This window comes from Scomber japonicus, chromosome 21 (assembly GCF_027409825.1).
Source record: "Scomber japonicus isolate fScoJap1 chromosome 21, fScoJap1.pri, whole genome shotgun sequence".
NCBI classification, from domain to species: domain Eukaryota; kingdom Metazoa; phylum Chordata; class Actinopteri; order Scombriformes; family Scombridae; genus Scomber; species Scomber japonicus.
The window spans coordinates 7,350,624-7,372,864 of record NC_070598.1 but is presented as its reverse complement, the minus strand read 5'-3'; the positions used below and the strand labels follow the sequence as shown (position 1 = coordinate 7,372,864).

At 38.2% G+C, this 22,241-nt stretch overlaps 1 protein-coding gene across 4 annotated transcripts in view; it reads left to right on the top strand.

Moving 5' to 3' along the window:
* Nucleotides 1-22,241, top strand: part of myo3a (myosin IIIA) — a 56,841-nt gene that overhangs the window by 8,751 nt on the left and 25,849 nt on the right. For 2 of the 4 annotated variants that reach the window (XM_053342565.1, XM_053342566.1), the window contains exons 3-14: nt 3,702-3,806; nt 4,003-4,102; nt 9,848-9,924; nt 12,602-12,747; nt 16,614-16,679; nt 16,832-16,987; nt 17,395-17,424; nt 18,568-18,664; nt 19,364-19,480; nt 19,989-20,093; nt 20,279-20,362; nt 20,959-21,161. In XM_053342565.1, the coding sequence (XP_053198540.1) occupies nt 3,702-3,806; nt 4,003-4,102; nt 9,848-9,924; nt 12,602-12,747; nt 16,614-16,679; nt 16,832-16,987; nt 17,395-17,424; nt 18,568-18,664; nt 19,364-19,480; nt 19,989-20,093; nt 20,279-20,362; nt 20,959-21,161 (1,286 nt within the window). Of the gene's footprint in view, nt 1-3,701; nt 3,807-4,002; nt 4,103-9,847; nt 9,925-12,601; nt 12,748-16,613; nt 16,680-16,831; nt 16,988-17,394; nt 17,425-18,539; nt 18,665-19,363; nt 19,481-19,988; nt 20,094-20,278; nt 20,363-20,958; nt 21,162-22,241 lie in introns of all 4 variants that reach the window. The other 2 variants (XM_053342567.1, XM_053342568.1) reach the window with 2 other exon arrangements.

Sequence of the window (22,241 nt, the reverse complement as noted above, 5' to 3'; positions counted from 1 at the left end):
AAAAAATCCAAGTATGCAAAGTTTGTTGAGACACCACGACCAGATTCGAAATCACTCATTTCCATTCCCTGCTTCTTATTGACTTTATTTCATTTTATTCTAATTTTAGGTTGCCTCTTTAACATCTGGTCAGGGACACAGATGAAAACTAACTCAGTAACGATCATCCCTGCAAAACATAATATAATAGTAATCAAATTTTGATTTGTAATTAAAACTACATGATGTTTTTGGGTTGTATTTATATTGCAACAAACAACCAAAAACAATCATATCCACTGAAACCAGACAGTTTTGTCCATCTTATATCTTTGTACTATACGTATTGTGGGTTTGTCACACACATAATTGGAAGTTAAAAATAACATAAAATGTACGTGCATTATAGTGTGTGTCCAGACACGTGCTGCAGGCCTCTGGAGTCATTAATTTCCAATGAGGTTTAAAATCGTATTCCTTGTTGGGACGTTTCAATAAACAGTTAGAAAGTAGATACCTGGGCTATTATGCCTGTGTAAACGATAAGGCCAAAGTAACAATAGGAGCGCTTTTCTCTGGAGACTATCCAGCTTGTCACACACGCAGAAACACAAACGGTCACTCAGTGCCGCCGCACACGTGCTCCAACTCCATTAATGTGACAGTAAACAAAACAATATAGATTCATAATTGCATGGAAAAGTACATCAAAGATAAAAAAAGTCAGCACCTGTGTGTTTAAAGGCTGCAGTGGTGTCTCAGGCCTAGGTGAAGGGACAGCCCTGTTTGTTTCATCTTTATATTTGTTTCATCCACTTCTTTTACCCGTCTTTGATCAACTCCTTTCATTTACATGACTAAACAAGCACCTGACCTCATTTGTAATGGAGAGCATCCCATTTAATATTCAGCGTATTCAGTTTTATTCTTTGAAAAACTGACAGCTCTGTGGAAACTCATATGTAGATGGAAGACATAGATCTTAACAGAGCTTTTATATTAATAGTTTCTCTTCTGCTTTTACCTGCACTGATAATTGCAAACAAGTAATCAATAATAATTAGTCTTCTTGTTTTAGTGTGGAGCCTCTCTATTGTATATTATTGCAGTCCACTTTTGGGGGATAATAGTAAATGATTGGCACCCGGTTGTATTGGTTTTAACTTTTATCTTTAAACACTTTTTTTTTTACAGTACCTTCATACAGAAACCTTGTTAATGGCAAAATCCTAATCTTGAAGTGACAGTTCTTTACAACACAAGTCCATATTTAATATTTAAGTCTTCATTTTACTTTTTACTGTGTCTATGTCTATGACCTATTTGACCTATTTGACCAGATTTAATGGATTACATAATCATCTTTTGACCCGCTAGTGTACTGTATATTCTGTTGAGCTACAGTTTTGTTAATTATCATTCAATCTATTGGGAATAAGTGGTTTGTTTAGTTTGTATTATGATCAAGAAACCTTCAACTAGTTACGTCATAATATCTGTAGCCTACACCAGCTTTCACCTCATAGAAAAGTTAGGAAATTTGTATTAATCTGTACATGACTCAAATCAAAGCAGGGTTCATACTATATCATTTCCACCTGGCAGAGGTCTTCACCACATCTGACATAATTAATGTTCATGTCGAGCATCACTTTCTGTAAGTGAGCGCCGTGTAGCTAAGGAGGCTAAGGTGAGAGCGCTAACGTTTAGCTCAGTTAAATCCAGGGCACCGGACCCCTCATTAATATGGATTTGTCTGTCTGCTCTGTGTAATTTAATGATGACAGGTGATATGGCAGAGGTGATGTGGACTGACGTCAGGTTCGGCTCATTGTCAGAGCACTGTGCTTGTCTGTGAAAGCCTCGGCGGTATTCTCTGCTTAACTGCAGTTTGTCTGCACGTCTGATAGCAGAGAGAAGGGAGTGATTAAGCTCCCCATGTGGCAGCTGAGATACTTGCCATCCATCCTGCAACAGTTCTCTGGCTCGGCAGATAGAAAGCAGACACGAGGCACGGTGGAGAAACTTATGCCATCACTTAGTCAAGGTCAAAGACTTACTTCACTCTCAAATATCGGATTATTTTTTTGATGCAGTTTACTTTTTAGCCAACAAGATACAGACAGGACATCAATAATAATGTCAGGATGCATTTTTTTTGGTTTGATTTTGTATTAAAAGTGTTCATTGTAAGATGTAAGTGAAAGATTTGCAGTGGTGAGCTCAATTCGCTGCAATATGTAGCACAAAATATGGAAAAAACAAGACCAGCAAAGTAAAATGGGCCACTAATTGGTGATTTGGGCACACAACCACAGATATTATACTTGTGTTGTGATGCTACTGTTATACCAGAGACAGGGTAAATCATCCATAGAGTAATATTATATAGTGTTTTCATAGTTTCCCTCTCTAGTGCAATCAAATAGTGTATCTAAAATATGGGTTTATATCTTATTTTTGCTCTTTTTAAATAAAAAAAACATTCAACTAGATAAACCTTTTGCTTCCCTAAAAACCCTAAAACTCATGTTGTGTCCCAAAGCATGTCATTTTGCACAGTCTGCATTAAAAAGTCACAGTTGTGTTAATGCTGTGGTATAAAACACATTTATATTTCTGCTTTTATGTGCTGCACAATGTCTTTAGTATTGATTGCTGCAGGGGAGTGATTCTTATCCTCAATAACCATACACCACTGCCTGTTCATTGCCTAATTAAGCCTTCAGTATGCAAGTGTGGGAAATTAGTGCAATTATAAAAGAACAAGTAACACATGAAGAGATATGATGGAAATTTCCCGTCTGACACAAAATATTTTAGAAGTTATTCTCTTTCGTTTTCTTTTTTGCATGTGTTGAAATGCAAAATGCTCACTACAAGCATAAGATTGCTTTTGCGTGTTCCTGCATTTGTAGAGGATATCTTTTACCACACAGACTGACATGGTCTTTGTTTGCAAACATATGGGGAATCTACAATTTCTGTCGACTACCAGCTTCCAGCGCAGTGATTGACATCTTAGAGCTTTTTTATTTTTCGTAAACCCCTGGCATCTCCCAAAGAAAGGCCTAAATTAAGGGTTATTATTGTTGCCAAGGCAACCCACTGGGTAATTTTCTGTAATTTTCCAAGTGGGATTGCTATTGACTGCGGACTCCATATCTAGACACAGTATACCACAAGAAAACGCCTATAACGACACAAAAATGAAATGTCTCTTACTGTGAGTGGAAGAAAGGCTTCAAGCTGATATTAACGTTAGTACATTCTGTTTCCAGCTAGAATCTTTTGCCTGTAAATGGTGCACAACTTATTATACAAACCTCGGCATTGTCTGGAAACATAAGAGGGTGTACTTCATTTGAAGATAATTTGTACATCCTTTAATATTTACCCTGCTTAGTCATCACTGGGTAGATTAAAACCCTGCACACAAAATGTACATTTTCTCCATGGGCACGATTCTCACCTCCCACTAAGCTGCCTCTAAAAGATAAGCTGCTAAAAATTGATAGAATCACTGTCGGCATCCCTCTTCTGGCTGTAAAATCTTACGATCAAAAACGGTTCCATCCCCTGCCGTTTCTCCTCTGCATGAAATTCTGCATCTGCCCCAGATTTCTACACGTTGTATAAGATGAGCTATAAGTGCTGACTCATGTTGATTTTTTTTTCTTTTTGCTCATTGTCCTCTTTTCTTTGTGGTTCTTCTGTCGTAGCTTTGCAATGGTGGCTCGGTGACTGATCTGGCCAAAGGCATGCTGAAAAGGGGTGACAGAATGGATGAAGCCATTATTGCCTACATCCTGCATGAAGCCCTCACGGTAAGTTTGGCCTTTTGAATGTGCACGGCTGCCGGTGGGGAGACAATGGCATACTGTAGATTTGAATTGAACAACCTCCTCCTCTATGGATTGCTTTAATAAGAAGAGTGCATTTAAACGGGATAATTTTGGAGGCAGGTGCTTGTCAGGAAAAGCTCCTAACCCCTTTTTTTTTCCTTCTTTTTTTTTTACACAGGGCCTCCAACACCTGCACATCAACAAGACCATTCACCGTGATGTCAAAGGCAATAACATCCTAGTGACAACATACGGAGGGGTCAAACTCGTGGATTTTGGTATGCAGTGTGTCCCTTTGTGTAAAAGACAAGCTTTAACATCAAGTCTTTCTTGTACTCCCCTTCTCTAATCAGTGAAAATCATGTTATAGCTCTATTTAACAGAAGATTCTGTAAAGGGTCAAATCCATTACCTTCAGCTGCTTGCCAAATAAATTGCACTACTAATTAGTTTCCCTGAGAGGTTTACACAACCCAACAAGGTGGCAGATGATTATACTTTTCCATTTAGCCGTATCTTTTACATTCTACTGCAGACAGCAGAGGACATTGTTGCTATTCACTCTGTGTTTGCACTGATTTGCTTTTGGGTTTTCTTAACCAAATGAGGCGCTCAGAGCAGCACGCCGTAGTTTTTGGATTGAAGGCTCATGATAGGCAAAGTGATTCTGACTATTTCCAGGGATGACTCACGCCCGTTTCTTCAGGGTCTGAAAAACCAGCTGCCTGTTTTCATTATAAATAAAATCCCCACTCAACGTGTGTGTAGGTTTGCATTTAGTCTGTTAATTGTGGGCTTCTCTTAAAAGCCCTTTTCCTAACCATGAAGCACAAAGTGCACAACTCTTATGTAAGGAGAAGGAGGAGGAGGAGGGGATGAATTTGAAGTAGCTAATATGGAGCTGAGCCATCCTTTCATCCTCCTTACAAGACACAAGACTCTATACACCTGTTTATTGCACCAGTTTTTAGACTGAAGATGTTACACCCTTAGTGGGTGTACTAATGGACTTGCACAAAACAAATGCAAATTTGTCTAATAACATTTCAGGGTCAGTAAAAGCTGTTTTTTCCAAATCTTTACTTTGTCACTTCCCAGGAAAACATAACAAACAAAGAAGCAACATATTTATAATGAATGCATTCAGTGCCTGGGAAGAAGTTAAGTTCCAGCAATTGGTTGTAATCTTTTTTTCAGTTTGAAAGTACCTAAAGCTAACTGTAGGCTTTTAATCACACAACAAGAACCCTGACATATTGATCAATAACCACCAAGAGACTGATTTTCTAATTGGATGGAGGTTGAATTTTGAAATGATACCTTGTTTACATTAAAAAGCAACAGACTACACAGATGAAATGAAAAGAGTTGGGTCATGAAAGTAGAGTAAGCAGATCCATTAACATCATGGTCAGCAGGAAATCACTGACATCTACAACAGGAAATTGAAGCCCTCATGAGATGCTAATACTGGCTAATATGCATAGTTTGTTAATGGTTGTGGAGAAGTGCCAAACCACTCTAGCTGTCAAATTGTCCCTGAAAAAGACATTTGAAGTCCCTCTTGATGAGAGTGGCAGTTACATATCTAGCAATAAAATTCTTTTATTACCAGTCTTTAATGCGCTAAGTACATGGAAATAAGGTCCTTAGTATTAGGGCTGATATTATGTTATGTTATGCAGTTTAAGATTTTTTGTAGAATATTGTGTAAGATACCAACAAGAGCAAGATTTGTACAGTTAAATACAGATTCACAGTATGAGTATGGTTCTGAACACAATTTAAATATGAAATGTTCATCTGTGGTAGCAAATCTGTGCAGAAATGCATCATATAAATCTAAATAATTGAATCTCTTATGTGATACTAATGGTCAGTGACCCACTGCGAAGCTAACACACCATGATGTGGAGAAAAGTGGACTCAACCCACACATATCTACTGTAGCTCCGAACATTAGGTTGTTATCAGATTTAGACATTTTGAAACAGTAGTCTGTACTGCAAAGAATTGTAATGTTAAAGTGAGTTTGAGCTTATAATATAATAACTGAAGCTACTTCTAATGGAAAAAATATCCACATACTACTTAATTTAACTGGTTATTAACTTAACTTAATTCTTGTAAAAAACAGCAACTGCGGTGTTGCAAAATGAATATAAACTTTAGCTTATCATTACAGATTCAAGTATATTATGAAAGTCTGTTAGGTCTCACAGAAGATGCACATATGAGATTATTTATTTGAAGTGATGTTTCGCAACTGCACGATCAATATTCCTGTTTGCTTCAGACCATCTTATCAACTATCTGCTCTTTCTCTGGCTACACAATAAAAGTCTAAGATAGGAAGGGTGCAGCATCTATAAAAATGTATCTGAAAAGGAATTTATTATATAAAAACTTTGCTAAAGTTTCAACTCTCAGTTCACTATGTGTATGTTGTTGTATAGTGAGCAGTTCCTGAAACCCAGATAGGAAGTAATTACATTTAAAGTTGTAGCATTATGACCAATAAATCATTATGACATTTATTTTGTGACCTTAGATTAATTGCTGCAAACTGTGATTAATCCCTGCATTAGCTTATCTTGTGGGAATGCATATTTGCTGCTATATGATCTTTATTCAAAATAAATGCATACACAGTGAGTCAGGAAGTGTAGTGTGATAGGAAACAGTAGGGTGACTTGGTACTAAATGCTTAATTGTAGATATGACACGACTAAAGACAACTGAAGAATAAGAATAGAGGTACAAAGTGGAAGTCAGAAAAATTACGCCCGAAGCATTATCATGTTTAATATATGTATAAAGTTGAAGCTGTCACTCTGGTTAGGATTAGCAGTTAGTACCATGTATCACTGTGGAAGAAAGCTAAAATGACAAAACTAAAGCTAAATGTCATAATTCAGATGTTTTCAGATGTTATTTATCTCCTTATGTGATCACCCAAACTTGTATTTTAGCCGCTAATGGTATCTGTCTGCTTGTCCACCACTAAAATATATCTAACTAACTCTCTAACTGTGGGATAGATTGGCACAAAATTTGCTACAGATATCCTTAATGCTCCAAGGATGAATCTTAATAACTTTGGTGGTGAGGTTGTCATTTGCAGTTTTGAGTGAAATGTGGAAAAACTTTTGGATGGATTGCTGTTAAATAAGAATCTTTAAGAGTCTTTAAAAAAAAGAGGAACATTAGAAACATAAGAGAAAGGGTTCAAATAAAGATAAATCAAAGAAAGTTGTTTTAAAAGTTGTAAGAGCACATTTGTAACACCACAGGGAGACTGATAGAGTCTGGGGGAGTAGGAACTAAATTTACTGTAGCGTCATGTCCCCCCCTCAGGATGAAAATATAATAACTTTGGTGATCCCTTAACGTTTCATCTAGCACAATTAGGTCAACCTTTTAACATATCCAACACTTCATGACCCAATACCTTCAAAAACTAGGAACATTCCCATCAGTCTCAGCTTTGTCACTAGCAAACGTTAGCTAACTAAGGTGAACTGCTATTGCTAACAATATTAGCTTGCTTTAGCATTAGTATTTAAATCAAAGCACTGCTATTCTGAAGCTAAGTACAGCCTCACGGTGCAGCTAGCATGTAGCCTGTAGACTTTTGTTTTAATTTGTAGTAAGTTAAAACTTCAGCTAGCATGCCTGTAGACTTTTGTTTTAATTTGTAGTAAGTTAAATCTTCAGCTAGCATGTAGCCTGTAGACTTTTGTTTTAATTTGTAGTAAGTTAAATCTTTTTGTGACTTGCATTTAAATGTTCACTGTAAATCTGATTTTGTCACCCTTTTCGAGACACTGCTTAAATGTCATCTGTTTCACCTGAGATGAAGGTAGCAGTGAACTGAGCTGATAAGATGAGGCGGTAGTATCTGCCAATGAAGTCTTTGTCGACTTAAGATTTAAGTAGTGTTCAAAGAGCAAAGGCCCATATCGCAGTTTGTTCCAGAACGAGAGAACCATAGGCCCAAAAAAAGAGTGTAACATCTTTTGTTATTACCAGTCTGCAAGTCTTTACCCTTTCTGACAGTTCAAATTTGTTACAGATATATACGTCACACCCAAAAATAGACAGGAGCAGAAAAGGAGGAAAAAAAGGCAGCAGCAGTTTAGAAAAGAAGCAAGACGTGTGTAAAAACTTGCAGTCAGTGTGACGAAACCAAAAAAAGGGGGCGACTCATGCTATCCTCTGCACTACACGCAGGCACTGCGTCATGCTGGGATTAATGGTTTTTCATGTGGAGGGGCGTACGCTACACTAAGCAGCTGAAGAGATAAAGCCCCCGCAGTGACTCATCACCAGCACGGAAACAAAATCGCAAAGAGATGGTCCCAAAAAGAGCAGCGGAAGAATGAGAGGAGCTGCTTGTTCATGGGTCTCTCATGAATATTCTAATCGACAGCGTTATCTCTGTGATGATGATTATTAAGTGTGGCCCACCAGGCTCCACTCAGGGTTAATGTAGTGGAAAGAGAGGGGCTGTGAAAGCTTTAATAGGGAGCTCTTTGTGTATATGCATCCTCACAAATTGATATACCTTATATATCTTATCACTACTATATGTGTGAGTGCATGTGTGTAACCATAAGTTTGATCAGATAATTGTGAGTTAACAGGGACAGTGTGGTTTCAGCGTGTGCACTCCTGTAAATCTTTGTAAAACTGTGGGTCTACTGTTCAGCTCTGTTGTTTAGTGACAGCACATGAGAGTGTGTGTAAGGCTTATGCATATATCCTCTGCTGCACGTTACTCTAATCCCTTCTGATGTTTGCCACAGAACTGCATTGCTACTCTACTCCTGGCATTTCTATCCACTGCTGACTTTAAACCACCAGCTCCCTCAGAGCATCCGTGTGTTACTGTACCGTACTGACAGTAATAAAGTCTTCAGAAAATAGTGCACAGAATGGCCTTTTCCTGGCGTTGTTAAAAATATATTTTAGGGAGTATAAATGTTTTTCATGTTTCTGCAAAAAGGACTGTGCACATATCTGTTTTGTATTTTGAACAGATTTGAGAATTTTACCATCTGGGTGTTTTCTTGCTAGAATGCATTTCCTCTAAGCTTTTAATGTTGTTTGTCCAATTGCTAAAACACAACTATGTAATTCAGATTCATGTAAAAACATCCTGCACACAGACAGAGATAATGTCCTGTAGCAGCATGCAGTGCATCAGTAGATCACCTTTTGTTTGTTGGTAGTCTTTTGTCTCGAGGCTGTGCTTATGTCCTGGTTGGCTGCTGCTTCAGCTGAGCCAGCCCTGGGATACATCACATTGTGGTCTAACACTGATTTGTCTGGACTGGAGTGAAGTCACGACTGTGGGTCAGCATGTTCCTTGTCAAGCTTTTTACCGCGCATTAATGCATGCACATAGGGACATACATGTCCTCTGTTTCTCTCTGCAGTCCCATTTTGTGCCGAATTTATCTCCCTCTGACTCAATACCAGGATTGTCCTAACAGTGTCCTCTTGTCTTGTTAAGGGGGTAGACATACAGTAAACTAATAAATCACTCAGATATAAAGTATCATGTCCTGAGAGGAGGTAAGATGCTGTCTCCAGCTTCTCAAGCCTATTTACAGTTAAATTGTATTCAAATGCTGTTCTTGAAATGCCTGCCAAAATCACCCACAGTCTCATAAGAATTTGTAATTCAAAGCAATCTATCATTTGCAGGGGGGAACACTTCAGCTTGATGGTACTGTTTGTATGTGTGTGTTTTTGTTTTTCCTCCTTGTCACTATAGTGACAGCTCTATCAGCAGAGTACGAGAAAGCTCTGAGATTCGTTCAGGCCCATATCTGTTGTGCAGTACCCTGCTGTTTATTGTTCAACATTTCCCCTTTCACAGATCATCACATTTACCAGTCTGATCTTTGTTGAAGGAAAAAAATAATATGTCGAGGAAGTTACTGAGATGTTGCAAATTGTCTCCATTGCCCTGAGAATGAGGCTAATGGCTAAAATGTGTATTCTCTTCCCTGCAGGTGTTTCAGCCCAGCTGACAAATACCCGTCTGAGGAGGAACACCTCTGTGGGGACTCCGTTCTGGATGGCTCCAGAGGTACAGTAAAACTGGCCTATAAACGCTCCCACGGCCCCCTTCTTTTTCCACTACATTAGCCTGGAGCAGATCCCAGTCGGCCACAGCTAATAATCATCAATGAGATAACATTGTCATATACAGTATTCGTGAATAAGAGGGAATGGACAGCCTCCATCATTCATTACTCATCTAATCATGTCTCGGTGCACCAGCAGTGGACTGTACCTTCTATACATCAATATTTTATACCTGTATTACACATAACGAGTCACCCAGTCACATCCTCTTGTCCTGCACTTTTTATGGCAGATTAAAGGGCTGAAACATTATTTGAATTATTTTCTGTTGTGCATAAGATTGCATGTGATTTCAGATTTAGTAGAACTATTATTTTCTCTCTCCGTAAGGGACAATATAAAATGAATGTTTGTTTCCTCTGGGAGTGTTTTCTTTCTCCAATTACAGATATAGACAGAAAACAACAAGTGTATCAAAAATAAGTAATGATAAATAAAAGTGGCATACTAAAGCTTTAAATTGACACTGTTATGATGTGGCCTCAAGATGTTTATTTCTTTGTGTGAGCAGTGTCAGACTACACACATCTACATCAGGCTTAAAGAATAATTCAATTTTGGACCTTATTTTTTTCGTTAGTGACATCATTACAGTCTGAAATAAAGCATACTCATAGTCATTGCTGAGTTCAGGGAACATCACTTAAAAAAGTCCAACAGGGCAAAACACTCACCTAAACACATAACCACTCTCTCCCAAACCTATTTGGCAGACAGAGCAAAGATAAACAGTAAAACCATTACCCAAAGTGTCTGTTGAAAACATCCATCATAGTTCAGAGATTTCATGTGTGATGAGGGGTTATTACCAACATTTCAAATACTCGGTTTAGACAAAATTGGTTTCAAATTGTCATTCTTTCCCCTTTCAGACATTTTTGTGTGTCATAAGATAACTTCTGTGAATATAGAAACAATAGCCAAGGACAACAACGCCAAAGTTATAAAGAACCAGAACCATCTTTAAGTCATTTATAATTGGACAAAACAAAGATGTACTGCCAGAAGAAAACTTTAGACCTGACTTCCTGAGTGAGTAGATAGTCACCCTTGAAATAATCAGAACATTAACTGTTTGTTATATTTGAATGTTGGGTGTTCAGTAAAAGCAGATGCATGTTTGAGGTTATTGAGGAAACACCTTTCATTTAGATTTCATTGAATCCAAATCACACGACCTCAGGAAAACCTCAAAAGGTAGAGATATCCCACATGTAAAGACCTAACCTCAACACACTGATCAGGACTAGACTGGATGAACCATTAGAAACCTTTGTAGTGATATGATGGATAAACATATACTCCTCACCATAGCCACCCTTACGCTTTTTAATTAATTATGGTTTTATATTACCTTCCCATGTAAACACTGTAGCCTGATTTAACCTCCATAGAGTAACCTAGCTTAACCCTGCTACCAAGTCAAAATGGACATTTTTACATGAGGTTTGCATGCTGTGCAAATCCTGCAAATTAGAATATAAACTGCGTGACGTTTTCCTTTCAGGCCGGGCTCAAGGATAATTTTAATTGAGTAAGATGTTCATCAACTAACTTAAAAGAAAGAACATGATGAAGGCGGACTCTTTAGACTTTGAAAGCTTTGAAATTGTTGTCCTCTGTAAATCAGGAAGGAGAACATTAAATTAGGAGCTACAGTGTAATGCTGTAACAATAAAAGCTTTTTGCTGACGTCTTCTGGAAAATAAACAGGATGGTATTTATTTGGATGTGGTCCTAACTACCTTTTTAAAGAGGATTTGCTTGTATAACTTTGAGTTGTGGGGTAAGTTGTGTCATATGTGGACAATTTTTTGGACTACATATATTTGGCTTTTTTGTGCAAGAGTTTATCATTTAGATCAGTTTTTGTACAAAAATAGACATTAGAGGGACTGATTAGATAAAATATTAAGGGACTTTGTGTACATTTAATATTTCAAATGTCTAATAATTCATAATGTGGTAACGATTTGTCTTTGTCTGCTTGTGTGTGTACATAACTTATCACACATCACTACAGAGAACTGGGAATACAAATTAAATTGATTGTGGACATTTAACAATAATGTCGGATGTGTGTGTGTGTGTGTGTGTGTGTGTGTATGCGTAGCTTTGTGTACTCATACCTCCCCCTCAAATGATTCATGTTGACTGGGTACCATGTTGCCCTCAGGACATCGATGATAGGCTGTGTGTATGTGTGTGTGTGTGTGTGCTCATACTGTATTGCTCACAGTAGATGATGTTGATGAGATTGTGCCTTTGGAGTTCAATTGGATCTATTCCTTTGATAATAAGCAACACATTGACATTTTCTCTGTTAGATGTGTGTGTCTGTGTGCAAGGGCTGATGAAAAATACATGAAAAATACATGAATGTTGACTCCTTAATAAATAGGACAAAATTTAACATCATCAGTCCTCTCTTGTAAGCCTAGTCTGGTCAAGTCAAGTCTAATCAGTAATCTCAGAGATGAAAAAAACTGAAGAAATCAAGAAAGTTTGAGAAATTCAGATTTGGTGATTGGTGAACCTCAAGCTATCTAAAATAATTATGAAACTCTATTGGAATATATATCTTTTATATTTTCCATTTTCATTGTTTTGTGTTGCAGGTAATAGCATGTGAGCAGCAGCTGGACTCGACCTATGATGCCCGTTGTGATGTTTGGTCCCTGGGCATCACGGCCATAGAGCTGGGTGATGGAGATCCACCTCTGTCTGATCTCCACCCGATGAGAGCCCTTTTCAAAATACCCAGGTGAGCCTCAAACACACTTAAAATAATATAATCTATATATTATCAGGCATCAGTCACTTTCTTAAAATTTAGGCTTAATAAATACTTTAAACTTCAGTGTTCCATCCATCCTTCTTGCTGTACCTTCATGATTATCACGAGTGCTTTAAAGTTAAAGTTTGATTCACAAATATTTGACTTCGACTTATAACTTATTGAACTTAGGTCTCTTCATTATGGTAAAATGAACACTTGCCTGTACACATAATCAGTGTTTGAAGACACTAATGATAAATTACAATTAGTGTAAAAAGAAAATCCTATGTCTGATTCAACAGACTCTCATAACTGCCTGAACCTGTCATAAACTGTTCATTTCAGACTGATGAAAGCCACCTGTTCAGGAAGCTCATGAGATGTGATCATTAGCATAATCCACATCCCTAAAAATTGCCATATAAGCCTCCACGTTCTGCTTCATTCACAGAAACACTCCCAAAGAGTAAAAACACTGTGCAACTTGTCCTGTTTTCACAAATCAGAAGACAAACAATTTAGGAGTGACAGTAGAAGACCTGTCTTCACTGTGACAGACATAAAGAGGGAATGCTTGGGAGGTGGTCATGTTATAGTCACAGAGATATCTGAGGAGAATATTACAGTGTACAGGTGCTGCTACACTGTCAGCTGCAATACAAGATGAGACTGGGCAGAAACCTGCAGTGAGACACAGAGGCAGCTGTCAGAGTGAGACAAGTTTCCAACTACTGAAATATAGAGATTGCTGCACCAAAGTCTGGCTATAAAAATCATGGAATCTAAAAACTTTTCAATAAATTGGCAGCCAGGATGATGAGAATATGCTAAAGAGAATATAAATTTTGCACTAAGTTTGTTTCACTTGTACATTACATTACATTTCTCTGTGAAAATGAATTCAGATTAGGACGTTATAATAGTAAATCAAACAGTTTCTGCATCTCAGATTTACTCATGACACGTACGACAGATCTCAACCACTCGTAAATTTCATTCATACCTAATTGAAAATTCTAAGTATAAGAAAATTGATGAATGCCACAAATGTTCTAAAATCACTCATTGATGCATTTTAAGGACTAATCTGTTCATAAAAGGACAAAATGCTTTAAAGGTATGACTCTACACATAATTTCCTCTGAGCAGAACAAAAACAGGCTGATATTTTATTCGCTGCACTGATGCAGACAATCAGACAGTGATGTGCTTGTTTTCATTTCCCTCTCTCCTGGCAGAGTAGACTATGAAGACAGGATGATGCATAGTGCTTGTACTACAATCCAAAAAAGCCATCTCCTGCTCCCCAACACAGTCATTTGCCTCTCTGTACTGACTGCCACCAGACAAAGTACAGTCTTTTCATTTCAAACAGCTTTTTTCTGATCACTGGGGGCTTATTCTTAAACCCCTCCCCTCCTGGCACCGATCCCATTTCTCCTGTGGGGGAGGCTGAGAGCACAGCCACCAACCCTCCTCTCATCTAGTGTGTATTGTGGGCCTGAAGGTGAAAAGTAATTGTTTACCGTCTCCAAATTCTGGTGTGAGGGCTGCATAAGCACTTACCATCACTGTCATCTTAACGGCACAGTACTTTGTCCATCACAGCCCTGAAATAGTGTGCACTTTAAACACACACACACACACACACACACACACGGGCCATTCCTGTGTCATAGCTGTGCTGTGTGTGTGTGCTCACAGGGTCGTGCACCACAGGAGCCATCACACAGCTCTCTCTGAATCTATGTGACTGCTGCAGCCAGACCTTCAGGCTTTTTGTTCTCACTCCTCACCTCCCTCGTCTCACTACTCTGCCTTCATTTGTCAAGCAGTCTTGCAAAAAGCCACACCGAAGGCACTGATTCAACCATACTCGTCTTATTTAATTTAGCTTGGCTTAAACAGGACCAAACAGAAACAGTATATCATTAGGGACAAATGTCAACTTGATGTGTTCCCTATTATGCCTGAATGCAAGTTTTTATCCCTTAGTGATGTGAATTTTAATTATTATTACAGTTTTAACATGGAATACTAAAAAGTTGAATAAAATGGCTAATGGGGCTGCAGTAGACAAAGGGTATACTTCCTAATACTACTCTTTTAAATGCAGGACTGGGAAAATTGTTGAAATACTATTTGAAACATTTGTTAAATGTTAATGTGGGAAAAAATGTGGGAGGCGTATGTTTTTCTATCAAAAGAAATTACACACATGACCCTGACATCTTAGTCAAAGGAAAGCAAATAAATCATGTTGAGCGATTCAAATAGCTGACTTAAATTTTAAGAAACATAATAAAGTGTAGCATGAATTTTAGACATATGAGGCATCAACTGCCTCTGGCTCGCTGCTAATCTCTTTATGCACTCAATGATTTTCTCACATATATCTTACTGTGCTACGAGCTGGTTCTATGCATGAGCATGGATGTATTTAAAGATCTGGATAAGGCACCACAGACTTAGAGCCAATTTTCCCAGTGGTCACTCGCAGTATTGCAGTGAAAAATCTAAAAACTCCCACCCAAGTGAGGGCACAAGCTTCAGTATTAAAATAAAACAAAAAATGAATTATTATTTATATTATCAATAATAAGCAGAATTGTGAATTAAGTAGCATTACATTGTGCGTGGGTTTCTGTCACTTTAATATAGCATCAATCATTTGGAAAATATAGGTCGGTTAGTTATACCACTCATCTTTCAACACATTTTCTTAACTTTTATATAACTTTATATCCCTCTACAAAGTTATCACTGCTTGTCACATATCTCAACAGATCTTAAAAGCTCAAAAAGTATCTTCAACACATTGATCTAAATCCAAAAAGAGAATGGCAAGACAAAGGCTGAAAAAAGTCAAAATTAACATCCACAAGAAGAAGTCAGATTGTCTTTGTCTGCCTTTCCCCGCATTTAAAGAGAGAGCCAGAGACAGAGGAGACAGAGAGGGATTGATATGACAGCAGAAGTCAAATCCCGGCTCAAAGCGTCAGACTCTGGAGCAGAGATTAAAAGGGCTCTCCTAATTATGCACACGTGTAAAGATTTAAGCTTTTATCCCTCATTATGTGTAACAGAGAAGATTTGAATTAGCATACTGTAGAAAGTGAGTGTAACCGTGGAAACAACTGCCAAATTCAAAGTTTACTTGAGAAAGAGGGGCACAAAACAAGTCATTAAAAACAAAATATAGCCTGTAAATTAAACATTTTGTGACTCAAGTCGTCTCCACATGTCCGTGTTTGTCTTCCGGATAAGAAAAACACTTTAATCGTCACAGCATTAGCAGAACAGACTCCAACTAAATGTCTGACGCATTTGCTGTCTATATTGTGTGCGTCGTGTGATAACACAAGACGTATGCCCTCTCATTAGACCAATTTATCGCTGTCAGACCCAACGTGAAAAAGGCCCTTGATGCATTAGCAGGTAACATCAACTTCCTCACCACTTGCCAGGAACCCTTCTTGTAAAAGGGTACTTATAGCAGAATAAGGAAACGGCAAATTAGCTCCGCTGTTAGTCAGCTGTAAGGTCTTGTTACTCATGACCCCTTAATAGCGTTGATGTGAGTTTGAGTTTTCACAGGGTAAATCTTTATGCTTATAAGATCAAGTTATAAACCCAGCTGTAATAATACCACCCAGCTTGCTCAGACAAAAAAGTCTTCATGCCACCATAAAATCACCTCTGGATATCCTCAATGGCAAATAGCTCCTGTGTTAAGATTTCTACTCCATCATTCCACCCTTTGCCTCTTGCCTTTTGTTCTCCGCAATGCCTGTGTAAATCCCATCTCATCTTATCTTTCCATTTATCTTTTCCATTCCTTCCCTTAACAGAAATCCTCCGCCTACTCTCCACCAGCCGGAGCTGTGGTCAGACAACTTTAATGACTTCATCTGCAAGTGAGTGCGCATGCTAGTGTGTTTTGTTTTAATGCGCCTGTGAGGAATAAATATTTATGCCGATGGCGTTTTTTAACCAGATGCTTTGAATATAAATCCAAGAATTTCATTGCACTCCTCGCATCTCCATCTTTTCTTCTTCCACCTAACAGATGTCTGATTAAGGATTTTGAGCTGAGACCAAATGTGTTAGACCTCCTCCAGCATGTGTTCATCAAACAGATTGTTGGTCGAGAGAAAATACTGCAGAAACAATTGATTGAACTCATTGATCTCAACCAACAAATGGGAGCCATTGAAAAAACAAGGTATTTGCTTACGTGTAGGTTCCCCTTTTCTCACATTTACCATGTATATTTGTGGCATGTTAGAAGTCGTACTACCACAGTTTGTCAAGCAGTACAAGTCACACACCATAAAATGTTTGACACGCTTTGTTATAAACCGAGCGAAGAAGTCTACAGACCTTCCTGTCAGTAGGTTATATGTGCTACGCTGCAGCTTAACTTTTCCAGACAGTATAATCCAAATTACCCTCCTTGCTGGATGTTTTACAAGCCCTGTCACACTCACATAAACAACAGCTCAGTCCTGCACCAGCTTCGGTCGACGGGCAGGTTGCGCAGCATGTTTCACATGAGTCAAAAATGTTGGCCCAGAACGTGTGTATTGCCCGTACAGTTATGAAATGTTAATCCTATTTCTGTCATTTAAGCTATCATGGAAAGGCAGACAGTAATGACAGGTAACAAATGCCCTATATGACCTTTATGCCAAAGTAGGAGTAGATGATAATTAGCTTATTTGTTTTGTCCAGTTAGAGTTCTTGTTGTAGTTGTGATAACACAAATGTATTTGCAATCAACTTCCATGGGTTGATTGTTTCATGCTGCCACCACCCTGCCATCCTCGTTTCATATTGTTGTCTGCCATATGAATCATTGTCTCATTTTCCTCTGTCTTCTCCACCTTTTCTTCTCATGAAGTCCTACAGTTTGATACTTTAATGTAACAGGGGGTCTTGCTGTTTTACAGTAAGCCAATAACAATCACCAGTGTTCACAATTAAATACCAGATACAGTAAAAGTAGTTTTAGCAGAGATGCACTGCAGTCACAATGCAAGTTAACACTTACCATAAACCAAACAATTATAAAAACATGGAAATAGTGAATAATCAAACTTGTGAGGAAATAGTATTGTTGTGAAGTATTCCTATAAATTTTAGTCCTTTACGATAAGATAATAATAAAAAATGGAGCCATTATTTTTATTTTACATCATGGACAAACAGATGAAGGCCAGCTAATTTGCATTTTCCTCACAATGTAAAAATGTATAAAGATAATTATCCATCACAAGGCTGCTGTCTTTAATGATCTGATCTGTTGTTGTGTTGCCAGACAGAATAAAACTATGCTTGTGGCTGTTTGGTGCCCATCATAACTAGGACTGAAGGGCTTTTATATACAGCAGTCATTTACTGATAACTAGTTAAAGGTTATTAAAGTCTGTTTTAGGCTTTCTCCATCTGGTGAAACAACAGTTTAACATTAGTTAGTTTTAGAGTCTCTTACGGGGCAAAGAGGGGAAGGAGGGCTTGCAGGAGAAAGAACAATGCACACAGATGGGTATTGTGGTTCAGCATTTAGCAGTATAGAATTTGATTTAGATCTTTATCTAGTTGAAGCTTTTATTATATTTAAATTGTTTAGGGTTTAAATCACTTTGCCTTAGCAAATACAATTGGTGGCGCTGCTCAGTGCTACAGTATTTGCCCAAACTGTATTGCATTTTAATTAGATAACCCAGTATGTTATCATGTAGAGTATGTAGATTATATACATTGTTCAGTAAGAGAATTGGATGTGCGTCATGTGAATTCCAGGCATGAACGTATCCACACTAAAAAAGGAAGCCATATGAAGACACAGAGTGACCCAGACGAGGTTGACGACCTCGCCATCCTAGAAGTTCTAGACGAGGTATGAAAGGCAACGATAAATGATGTATCTCCTTTTTTTTTTTAAACTAAAAACTAAACCATATGTGGCTCTAGTCAGTCAATTTTGCTCATCAATCAACGTTTAATAATAAAATAACATCATATTTTGTGATAATGGTGTGATAAAGTTACATTAATATTTAAAGCTACAACTATAATAAAAAAAATATTCATACTGACACAGTTGTAGGCACAGAGGAGAACATTCAGTACATTATTTCCACTCCCCCGACATCAGTCGAATGAACACAATAAGAAATGCACAGCAGCATCTTTTCCACAGATAACATTTAGGGCAATCCATCAAATTTGAGCTCAGCATTTACGTTTTGAATGATAAAACTAGTCTTAGTTGCCAGCGGATATTTCCAAACATCCTTCAAGATGCTGCTGGTATGAAGGAGGAAGTGCTGCCCTGCTGTTGTTGATTTACCTGTCCAGGCAGTAAGAAGACAAGAGAATTAATCACATGACGTTCAGATGACACATTGATATAACAGGCATCACAGGCCTTTTTTTTTAAGCAAGGACATCAGCTAATGCACTGCCTGGTTGTAATAATGTTTTATCTCTCATAATATGGTTTTGACAATGATTTAGGTATTAATTTGTTTGGGATTTTGTTGTCCAGAAAACAAACTTGTTGAAGGAATCCATGCTTGTTGCTTTTTTTTTTCAGAACACAGTGACAGAACAGCTACAGAGTCGTTACGCAAGGGATCAAATCTACACGTATGTGGGAGACATCCTCATTGCAGTCAATCCTTTTCATAAGATGGAGATATACACTCCTCAGGTCCGTGGGTGGATATAGGCTTTTATCTGTGTTTCTGTGTGTGTGTGTGTGTGTGTGTCTGAGTGTGTTTGTGTCTTTTTTTTACGCATGTGTGCTTGTACATTTGGTCAATAATGCACTGAGTGTTGCCTGGCGTATCTCATTAGTGCCTCTGCAGTTCTTCAGTCTGCTGCATCCCATTTAGCCTCACCTCCACACACAAACACACACATAGGCCTATATACACACACACATACACATTCACACAATTTCTCTGCCTCTTCCATACCTCACTGACTATTTTGCTCTCAATCATCATGTTTTTCTTTGCCTTGAGTCTGTCGCTATTATTCATTCCCTTTTTCCTCTCAGAATAAAAATATAATGTATTGTACACACACAGAGTAAAACTTAGACATTACTGTTAGATTTTATTACACATAATACTCTATGGTATATGCAGTAAATTCATGTGCATACCTTAAATTAAACTTTTCACCCATTGTTCATCCACCCTTTCTCTCCATAGTACACTAAAATGTACATCGGAGCTAAGCGTACAGCTAATCCACCGCACATCTTTGCTGTGGCTGATGTCGCCTATCAGTCCATGGTGTCCTACAATACAGATCAGGTATGTGGTGCTATTTTTGTTTCATAGTGTCCTGAATGCAGAAAAATGTTTTTGACCCAACTTGTTTTGGTGCTTTATGGTGTATGTCTGCACTAATGAAGTCGAAATGTCCTTATGGTGTTATTTTGTGAGTGTTATTACTGTATTACAAGCTACATAGTAATCTCTAGAGCTTTCCTGCACAGTGCATTGTGATCAGCGGGGAGAGTGGAGCAGGGAAAACAGAGGGTGCTCATCTGCTGGTGCAGCAGCTGACAGTTCTCGGAAAGGTGAGTCATTGTGGTTCATAAGCATGACAACTTATTAACATGTCCGTCCTCATTATTCTTTATACTTTGCTGGATTCCCGGTAAAGATCACAGTGTTCTTGATATAAAGAAATCTGTTTAAAAATAGGCAGAATCAAACCAAACCAAATATAAACCCTTGAAATAAATGGGCAAACATTAATGATATCACAGACAAGACATTTAAACCACAGGAAAATGGTACTCCAGTGATTCGTGGAAGAACTACAAAGTTAGATTTTTTCCAGCCATCCAGCCAACTGTGGATACTAAGAAACGTAATATCTAAAACCCACAGACAGGGCAATAGCATCGATATGATCAGTGGTTTTGAGGCTTTGGCTTGTACCTGTCAGGATTTGCAACCTAATTTAAAGAGAAACTTCTATTTCAATCAAGTCCTTGCATTTTCTACAAGTGGAGGAATGAAATAAGCAATGGCATATGTCTCATTTGATTTAAATAATGTGAGTGGAAAGGCACATGGCAGAAATTTATGCATCATTTTTTTGACAAAACAGTACTTCTTTCACTGTTTTGATTACCTGGTTACTTTACTGGAATAATATTTTATTCAGGCCAATAATCGGACGCTCCAGGAGAAGATCCTGCTGGTCAACAACCTGGTGGAGGCATTTGGAAACGCCTGCACTGTCATCAATGACAACTCCAGCCGCTTTGGCAAGTACCTAGAAATGAAGTTCACCTGTGGAGGAACAGTGGTCGGAGCGCAAATATCCGAGTACCTGCTGGAAAAATCCAGAGTCATCCACCAGGCAGTGTAAATATCATCTCTTTCTTTCTGTCTTTGTCTTTTTCTTTTTGTCTAATGTAAACAACCTCATGACACTTATTACTTTTATAACCTTCATTTGAAAATAACATTCATAGAAACCTAAATTGGGTCTTTTCCTGAGAGAACATTGGCAATAAGGTTGTTTTTCAGCCTGCTGGCCAGGGATCTGTAAGTAATGGACTCTGTCTCTCTTCTTTTCACCTCTACTTTCTCCATCTGAAATTGGTGGCATATGCCTTCAACCTGCACTTCAGTCAATCTATCCTTTCTTCTTATCGTGTGTCGGTGGAGCGGGCTGGGTCAAGTGGAGGGGCTAGCTTATTTCCTGTTTGATCAAAGATTGTGGTCTTGCAAGTGTCCTTAGTGAAACTCAAGTAGAAGGGCAGACTAAAGAATTGTATTAGAACACAAACATGTCTGATGGTATTATTTGGCTGTAAGACTTTAGCTATTAGTTAGTAAGCAATCAGATTTCAGTTCCACATACAGGTTTTTAAGTATTTTTGATACCCATTTGCATCCACATGCAGATCAAAAACATTTTATTTTATCACAGAAAGACATATAAGAGGACTATGCAGACTTGGCACTTATGTATGTATTATTATTCAAGCTCTCTTCAACCTCATTCATTGAATTACAATAGCAAAAAAGGTTTTATGTTTATTATAAAAGCCATACAACAAGTCTCAAAGGGGATACTCCAATGATGGGAGACTCACAAGACACAAATTGGTCAAATGGAAATAGCAGCAGAGGTTAAGATGTAGGAGTCAAGCTCCAAAATCGCTGGGTTCTACATTTCCCATACTGCCATGATGCATGACAAACCCCCATCCCGCCTCCCACCTCCCACCTCCATCCATGGCAAGACAGTAGAATAGGTGTCTATAAGCGACCCCCCACCCTTCCAGGATCACAAATGCTGCTGCAGAATCACCCACTCCTTTACACCTAGCCTCTCAGACACATGAGTGACAGAGCCATCACAAGCCTCACACTCACAGTAGTGAATGACACTGATCACCCCCTCAATCCACACTTTACACCACTGTCATCAGGCTG